The 8,665-nt window shown below is 40.1% G+C and overlaps 1 protein-coding gene across 4 annotated transcripts; it reads left to right on the top strand.

The window, feature by feature from the left end:
* The first annotated feature begins 484 nt into the window (after positions 1–484).
* Positions 485–8,386, top strand: fhl5 (four and a half LIM domains 5). 4 transcript variants are annotated; one of them, XM_084392760.1, is made up of 7 exons: positions 485–697; positions 772–878; positions 5,994–6,164; positions 6,369–6,543; positions 6,669–6,838; positions 7,611–7,797; positions 7,914–8,386. In XM_084392760.1, the coding sequence occupies exons 3-7, from the start codon at positions 6,006–6,008 to the stop codon at positions 8,063–8,065; spliced, it is 843 nt and encodes a 280-aa protein (XP_084248886.1). In that variant the 5' UTR covers positions 485–697; positions 772–878; positions 5,994–6,005; the 3' UTR covers positions 8,066–8,386. The 4 variants fall into 4 exon arrangements, with proteins under 4 accessions (XP_084248886.1, XP_084248885.1, XP_084248884.1 ...); XM_084392759.1 differs by having other exon boundaries at positions 772–905; XM_084392758.1 differs by lacking the exons at positions 485–697; positions 772–878 and adding an exon at positions 5,532–5,787.
* Positions 8,387–8,665: the final 279 nt, after the last annotated feature.

Genomic DNA, 8,665 nt, shown 5'->3' with positions numbered 1-8,665 from the left:
ATCAAAGATGGAGGATCAACTTGTCGATTTTTGGCAACAGCACGAGTGTTTATACTACATGTCCTATAAAACATACCACAAGAGAGTTGACAATTTCATAGCAATTTCTTCCTGCCTATCGTCCGCCATGTTTATTATGAAGTCTCGAGAGATTTTGCAAGATTTTCCATGTTCACAGTCGGGACTCTGGTTGAAAATCTGTTCGTGTGTGGTGTGTTGTCTTCTTCACATAGCGGCAAACCACACACTATTATAGCAAAACTGTTAAATCTAGGATTTTTTGTCCTCATGTTTGTGTTCTCCCACATTTTGAAAATATTTTAAGATTTTAAATATCTTTAGGTGTGGCCCCAGCATTAGTTTCCCTTTGACCCAGTTTTCCCCATGAGTTTCATTCATTCATCCCATTCACCTGTGCCCTGTTAATCACCTCATTAATTATCTTGTTTGCTCCTTTGTTTGCCTGTTTACCTACTGTGACAGAATACAGGACCAAAAAAAAGAAGGAGAGAAAAGTATCTGGCTGGGGCAAGAAAACGGGCAAAAAATCATCCCCTACTCACACTCTGCCAAGACGGTTGGCCACTCGAGCAGTATGTAGAAGAATTTTACCACCTGGTGAGCTGGAGCACACATGCCCTCAAGGCCTGTTTTCAGATGGGACTGGATGATGAATTATATAGATTCCTGTCTCCAGGTAAATGCAGTGTATCCTTGGTTTTTATATCAACTATGACCTCTGGCTAAACGGTTCTGACTTCATTGTTGAAGTGAATGAGGATTTCTCCCAGGATCATCCAGTACCATCCTGAATACGTCTGGGCACTCCAGCAAACCTCGAATCCGCTCCAGCGAGTGAAATCCCAGAATCCGCTCCAGTGAGTATTCTTCCTGAGTCCGTTCCGGTGAGTAATGTTCCTGAGTGCATTCCAGTGAGTAATGTCTCTGAGTCCGTACCAGTGATAGAAATTCCCGCTCCAAGGATTACAGCATTGCCAATTCCAATGGTCACAATGCTTCCAGTTAGTGATCTTCCTGAGTCCGCTCCAGTGAGTAATGTTCCCGAGTCTGTTCCAGTGAAAGAAGTTTCTCCTTGGATTTATTATCAAAGACTGTTTATTTCTCTGAATCTCCTGCATCTGACTGAACCACAAGATAATATTTTTTCGCTGTGTTTATAATAATGGACTTATCAGCAGTCATTCTGCTCTGCTTAGAGCAGGAAGAGCAAACACTTGATGGCTACACAAGGACATTTTTAGACATACCGTGATTCACCCACTACCCAGATCCAAGGCATGTCTGCTGGTCCTCAGGGGAATTTCCCCGCTTTTGTGAAGTGGGTGCTGGTGAACAACGCATCACAGTTCACCATCTACAGTACCCCGCTGAAGAGGACATCACCAGCCCCACTCTGGATCCAGAGCCCAGCCAGCCGCCTCCCACACCCTGCACAGAGCCAATTGCCAGAGCCATAGACAACAGCTGAACTGATCATCGGCCCGGGGCCCAAGCCAGATGAAAAGTCTGACCAGGTATGTAAGCCGACAACACCGTGTCGTGCTCGTGGAGTTCGAGGTAATGTAATGAGCTCCACCCACACTCCCACCGCTGCAGCTGCAGTTGGCCTCTGTAATATATGATGAGGATTTGGAAGAGGATTATCTCCGTAGTCTCCCATGTCCGCTGGTCCTGCCCAGCTCCAAGTCTCCTGCATCTCTGCTGGTCCCGCCTCTGCTGGCTCCCATTCAGTTCTTTGGCTCCTCTGTCTACTTCACTCTGCTGTGCGGATCCATCTCTGGCCTTCCGGTCTCCAGCTCTGCCTTGGTAAGTCGGGCTGCCGAGCCCCTCACTCCACGTCGGCCTGTCAACCAGTTGGCGACACCTTGGCTCCTCGCTCCCTCAGCTCCACATGGGGCCGGGGCTCCCTCGTCCCTCGGCCTACGCCTTAGACAGTTGTCGCTCTGCCTGTGCCACAGACTTCAGGGCCTTCAGCTGCGCTTCGTCCCTCCACCCCTTCGGCTCCGTCGGGCTCTGCCTTGGTCCTCAGTCCCACCGGCTACGCCTTAGTACTCTGCCATTCTGGCTTCACTGTGGCTCCGCCTTGGCCTCCACAATTTTTAGAAAAAAGTATCAAGTGCAGTATGAAGTACATCTCAAAACAAAACAATCATTGGGGCGTCAGATGTACAAAATGTACATATGATATTGTACGAATTAATAAAATTAGCCACCAATTCAGCAAAACGTAAAATAGTTACGAAATGAGATTGACGTTGTTATATCAGAGACTTGAGGTACATAGCACAATGGTAGCACAAAGAAAATGTTTGCAGTAATCATTAGTGAACTCTACAGTGTCCTACAGTAACACAAGTTAAATCAGCTTTTATGGCAAATCCTGTCACCTTGTCCCACCCATCCTGCCTGGGCATCGCTGAGAGAGCGTCTCAAAATCCCTGAAGGGGTTTACAGTTCTGCAAGATCATAGGGTTTGCGATTTTTGCCTCTTTGTCTCTTTGTCCACCAAGCCTATCCTGTTTCCAACTGAGAGCTCTGCCGAGGCTTGCCTGTTCGGAGCAGCTGGGAAAGGCAATCGTCAACTCAGAGAAACTGAATGGTGTGAGACCACTTATTGCTGTAAAGGCCACCTGATCTCAACCCAATGACTCCACTTATGCTGTCAACACTTTGTTAAGCATCTTAGTCCTGAGTAAAATGTGTGAGAATGAAGTAGCCGAAGAGATGCCTTCTTATAATCAGTGTCAGATCAGCAGATTTTACAGCAGATCTGTCACAACAGATTAAATAGACTGTTGGTAAGTATACAATTGTAAAATGGGCTTATCGATTCAGTAACAGGGAAAAAAAGGTTTGTTAAATTTATCACATGTTCTCTAGATGCACTAAGGCCAGAGAATGAATATTAGTCCAACACATTGCAAATGCATTGTTCTGTTGTACATGCAACGGGGTTCACAAGTGTGAGACGTCTGGTGAAATTGCTAAATAAAATAATAAAATAAAATAATAGAAAGCACTGATGCATTAAAAGCTAAAAATGCTTACTTTCAGGTACTTAAATATTTTTCTGGCTGCAGCTAATCATTTGCTAAAAAATATAAGTGAATTGTCACATTACAAACACTAGCAAAATGTTACGTGGTTGAAATTCCAATTACTTCCTTTAAAAGATTCCAGATATTCATATCAAAGTTTAAAGAGATTTTTTCCTTGCCAACATTTTCTACATTTAATCTTTGAAATCACACAATTATGTATAAACATACACACATTTTAATCTGGACTTGTTTGTCTAGTTTCAGACAAACGTGCTGCATGCTCTGGGATGCCTAGCAACCAAAAGTCTGTGCATGTTTGTTTATTCTGAGATGAGCTGCTAACTGCCCAGTTGGAGGTTAATCCAGTGGTCACAACAGCCAGTATCTGAGCTTTAAAACCCCTGGTGACGGATGTTCATCAATTCAAACATCTAGCAGGTCATGTTGACACCTGGTACAGAGAACGAAAAGACAGACATGAACACTTGGGAAAGATAATGAGACCCAAAATACTGCTGTCAAGAGTTACGTAATTGTGGCATGCAGTTCTTCAAACTGTCGTTTTTGGCATCCAGGACACTTTATTTTAAAAGACACTTTTGCAAAGAAGAATCCTATGAACTGAATGTCATAACACTGAATAAATCACCAAGAAATGAAGGCAGTGTTTTCTGTTCATTCACCAGGATTTGAAACGAATGATGTGAGCCAGAAACTGCAGAAAAACTAAGGTAGCATTGATCACTGCTTTCTCGAAAAGACTAACCTCCCAATTTGCATGCATGATGGATTAAGTTCTTTAACCGGTGATCTTCTGAGCTATTTTTGCACCGAGATCATTTCTCTCACTCTCTTGATAAATGATATGACTACAAACTCAGCTAATTAGCTGGATGTAGCTCAAGTGTCAAGTGCAAAATACTGCAAACAAAATGGATCTGTTCATTATGATTCTTTACATGTAATGTATATATCAGATTACAGCAAACTTTCCACAAGCATCACAGCAAAAAAAGAAAGAAAGGACGAAAATAGAAAAAACATCTTTGGATGTTAAAACGGTCTTAAAACCAGGCTTGTCTTAAAGTATAAAATAAGTTATATATAAGCTTAATAAAGTTATATAAGCCTTAAACAGCCTGATGCCATCTGAGAACCTACAAAGAACAAAGAATATTGCAGAAAATAATCTGACGAACAAAAGTTTGATTATGGGTGTAACCATACCCTCATGTCCCGATTCGATACATATCACGATACTCAACTTACAATACGATATTATTGCGATACTCCAAGACATATGATAAAAGGTTAACAAAAAATGCACTGTTTTTAAAATGCTAAATTTGGTATTACATTGGGGGTGGAAATGAATAGGCGCTGGTCACCCAATGCACTGCACAATGGTGACACCAGAATAAAAATATTCATTCTGAAGCTGAAAATACAGAATTATTTTAGACGAATATACTTGTACTCTGTCACTGACTAGATATGTCACTGACACTAAAACTCTGTAAACTTGAATTTTTTCTCACACAGTAATTTTTTTATGTTGGGTGAATACAGATTGTCACTATGCACGACACATATTGTTGCATTTTTGCGACATATTGCGACATGATATATTGTGACACCTCATTTATGATTCTTGCTTTGTTCATCACAATAATTTTCAAAAAATAACTGCAGCTTTTATGAATTTTGAAACTTAATTACAATCGCTTAGGCAATTAACCTTAAAACTACAAACAAACTACACCATAGTTGCATGACTTCAACTTTATTTAAAAAAAAAATCCCTAAGAATTTGAATACTTAAGAGTTAGAATAGTTGGCGTTTTTGTAAACACTATAATGATGTTTAATGTTACAGATGACCTCTGTAGTCCCATTTAGCCACTTGTTAGCAACCACTTTTGTAAAAGCTTAAAAAAATATAGAGGGCATGTATTTTATGTAGAATAAAATGTGCAAATATCGTGTGCTTGTGTTAACCACAGACCATTTAACCAAAAACCTATTTAAAAAACACATTGAGTTTAGAATGATGGAACATATCCATGTATACCCCAACTCAAGAACCAACTCTAGATGAAATTGTACGGCATTTAACAGAAACAGAAACCCCCTGTGTGAAACCTGTTAAGTTGTGGAAATTGCTTCATATTTCTTGTAAACAGAGGCCCAATCAACCCAAAGCAATTTTAGTGGTCGCAGAGAAGCTTGGCAACCACTGCAACATTTACTTTCAACTCTCTTTAAGCCTTCAGCAGTTGCTTGAGGGCTCAGATGTGGATACAGTAAGATATCAAGTATCTGAGGTCAGAGCCATCGCTAATTTCACTGATATGTGAGACACAAAGTATTGTAACTGTGTAAAAGATTAATTTGCCACAAATTCATTTGGCTAAAATGATGATTCGATCTTACAGGATATGTAAAGAAAAGTACTTGTCCAAAGGTCTCAGAGTCCAATCACTGATTTAAGAGTACACAAAGGGAATAGCATTTCACTGGCACCATTCACTTATCATCTTGACCATAAGGCATGTGTTAGGATTGGACTCCCATAAAAGGTGCAGAGATAAGCAACTGGACCAATCTCCCCAGGGATTTCAACTAATAAGAGCAATCGTATTTATAGAGGGTCATTTTAATGCATCCTCTCAATCACTGGCCGTCTCTCCCTGCAGCCCCTCAGAAGCTCATTGAGTAACTGAAGGTGAGTTTTACTCACTATTACAAACGGCAGTCTGCTCTTCTGATATCTTCAGGGTGGTCTAAGAAGGAACCTAGTTTGCAGAGGCCATCATTTTAGCGTGTTGCGTCTATTTTAAGTGGCGTTCGTATTTTGTGGATGACAACTCTCTGATTCCTTTAGCCTGGTATGTTGTAAAAAAATGTATGGTTCTGTTTACTGCTTTTAAGACATAAACAACGATGTCTACAGAACGATTTGACTGCCATTACTGCAAGGACACTTTGCTGGGAAAGAAATACATCCTTAAGGAGGACACACAATATTGCACAAAATGCTATGAGAATCTGTTTTCCAACTGCTGTGAGGTGTGTTCTTTGCCGATTGGGTGCAACTGTAAGGTAGGCATTAGAAAACAATTACCGCCATCACGATTCACACATTTACAGTATTGAAAATTTAATTAATTACATTAAACTAATTATTTTGAATGCAACTGAACCAAAAGTTTGTGAGAGCAATTAATAAAGACTTAAAATGAGTGACAGAAAGTCAGAACAGATTTGCAAGCTTCTAACCAGACTTTCTCTGCATGCATAATGAAGGACCTTTCCTACAAGGACCGGCACTGGCATGAAAACTGCTTCAAGTGCGCCAAATGCAGTCGATCATTGGTGGAAAAACCATTTTCTGCTAAAGATGACCTTATGCTTTGCACCGAGTGCTATTCTCATGAGTATTCTTCCAAGTGCAGCACCTGCAAGAAGACTATCATGCCAGGTAAAACGCTTTGTATCTTTATCTGTTTTGAAAAATAGAATTGTAACTATATTTATTTCATAAAAATATCTCATAAAATGTTAAGGATCTCAGTGTAAAAAGGTGGCCTTCTGCTCATGTGTTAGGATCACGAAAAATGGAGTACAAAGGGAACAGCTGGCATGAGACATGCCTTCTGTGTCAACGCTGTCAGCAGCCAATAGGAACCAAGTCTTTCATCCCTAAAGATAACAATTACTTCTGTGTCCCTTGTTTTGAGAAGCAATTCGCCTACCAATGCTGTGCTTGTAAAAAAGTAAGTCACACATGCTTGCATGCTTGAAAAGCAATATTACAGTTCTTTAAAGTTATAGTTTAGCCAAAAATGACACATCATGCTGTTCTAAACCAGTATGGCTGTATTTCTGGAATACAAAAAGAAAAGAAAAATGCACTGGTAATTTTTAATGCATCTGGGGATTTTGCAAAAGCACCACAAACATAGCCAAATTTTCACACAAAGCTCTCATTTCACACCAAAAGATGTGGCATATAGTGCATGAATTGTATGGACTGTACTTCCATAATACTTTATATAGTGCTTTTGCATTTTTCTTCAACCATGAAAGCTTTGTCCCCATTTATTGCAATTGCATTGAAATGAGCAAGCAGTTCAAATAGGTTCAACATGAGGATGAGTAAAAAATTGCTATGTTTCCATCCACTTATTTTTATCGCATTTACAAAAAAGTCTAGATGGAAATGCTAAAATGTGCATAAATTCTAAAAATGTGCATAAAAACATACACACTCAATTGAATTGTAGAAAGGGGTTTGTTCCTGTGATCTCCTGAGTTTTTGGAGGTTTAATAAAGCCTGTTATTTGAATCGTCTTCGTGAGTGCTACCTGCAAACGTGACACATCAACCCATTTTACTCTATTTTACGTTTTAACGAATTGATGGTTAAAGTTGTGTTTTCTCATGAGATCGGGTTAGAATTTTCATTTTTGAGTGAATTATTCCTTTAAATGTGCAATATTGTCCAACACTTGTGCTATACTGAAATCCACACTTTCAATTCTGTAGTCCATTACAACTGGCGGTGTCACGTATCTCGATAAGCCCTGGCACCGCGAGTGTTTCACTTGCATTGGATGCAAGAGACAACTGGCAGGGCAGCGCTTTACCTCGAGAGAAAACTACCCATACTGCCTGGATTGCTTCAGTAATCTGTATGCCAAGAAGTGCGTGGGCTGCACTAAGCCAATTACTAGTATGTTTTCATTCTTTACATCTGGTGGCTATTTTTATACGCCTCTAAATTAAAATTACAAATTTCATCAGCATCGTACTTGACTGTAAAACAACTGTGTGTGTGTGTGTGTCCAGGCTTGGCAGGTGCTAAGTACATCTCGTTCGAAGAGCGGCAGTGGCATAGTGAGTGTTTCACGTGTATGCAGTGCTCTGTGTCTCTCGTGGGCCGTGGATTCCTCACCCAGCGGGATGACATCCTGTGCACCGACTGTGGAAGGGAGAAGTGAGCTGTGAGCTCCAGGGTCAGACAACCACAACAGCAGCACAGTCGTCCAACTGTTGCAGGAAAGCTATTGAGGGCAAAATAGATTTAGATTTGGATTTCTGCTCACATAAACGGAATGATGAATAAACATGAACAATGAATAGATGAATTATCTGTGTCGCCTGCTGATTAGGATGCTTAATGTTTTGTTTAATAAGTTTACAGTATTGAAAATTTGGAAACAATTGTCCTCATAAAGCATGGAATAATATTGAAAATGTTTGAAAAGTTCAAGTGCACACAAAGTGCGCTTTTAGTCAATAAACGTATGTTTTCTTCTTGTCTACTGCCTGTTTTTTAAAGTCTAAAGATACATAAACACACTTCCCCATTCCACAACTACAATGCATTAATGGCCACTATGAATGAGGTGAAAGGTGGGAATGATTCTCAGCGTCCGCTTGTATAGTGGGGATCTAAGCTTAGCTAAACTTATACATCTCTGGGAACAATATCAGCCATTGATATTTTTGGTTTATTTTCCTTGGATAATAATAATAATAATAATAATTCATTACATTTATATAGCGCTTTTCTCGGCACTCAAAGCGCTTTACATGGA

The sequence above is a fragment of the Rutilus rutilus genome, assembly GCF_951802725.1.
Source record: "Rutilus rutilus genome assembly, chromosome: 21".
NCBI lineage: Eukaryota > Metazoa > Chordata > Actinopteri > Cypriniformes > Leuciscidae > Rutilus > Rutilus rutilus.
Note: the sequence above shows the minus strand (reverse complement) of the source record. Positions and strands in the feature narration are given on the sequence as shown.

What these genes read in the sequence shown, in the direction of transcription:
- fhl5 (XM_084392760.1), top strand. Translation starts at nt 6,006, where the DNA reads ATGTCTACAGAACGATTTGACTGCCATTACTGCAAGGACACTTTGCTG. An exon ending in AATGCTGTGCTTGTAAAAAA is followed by an intron (nt 6,839 to 7,610) that starts GTAAGTCACACA and finishes TCAATTCTGTAG; the next exon opens with TCCATTACAACTGGCGGTGT. An exon ending in CTGCACTAAGCCAATTACTA is followed by an intron (nt 7,798 to 7,913) that starts GTATGTTTTCAT and finishes GTGTGTGTCCAG; the next exon opens with GCTTGGCAGGTGCTAAGTAC.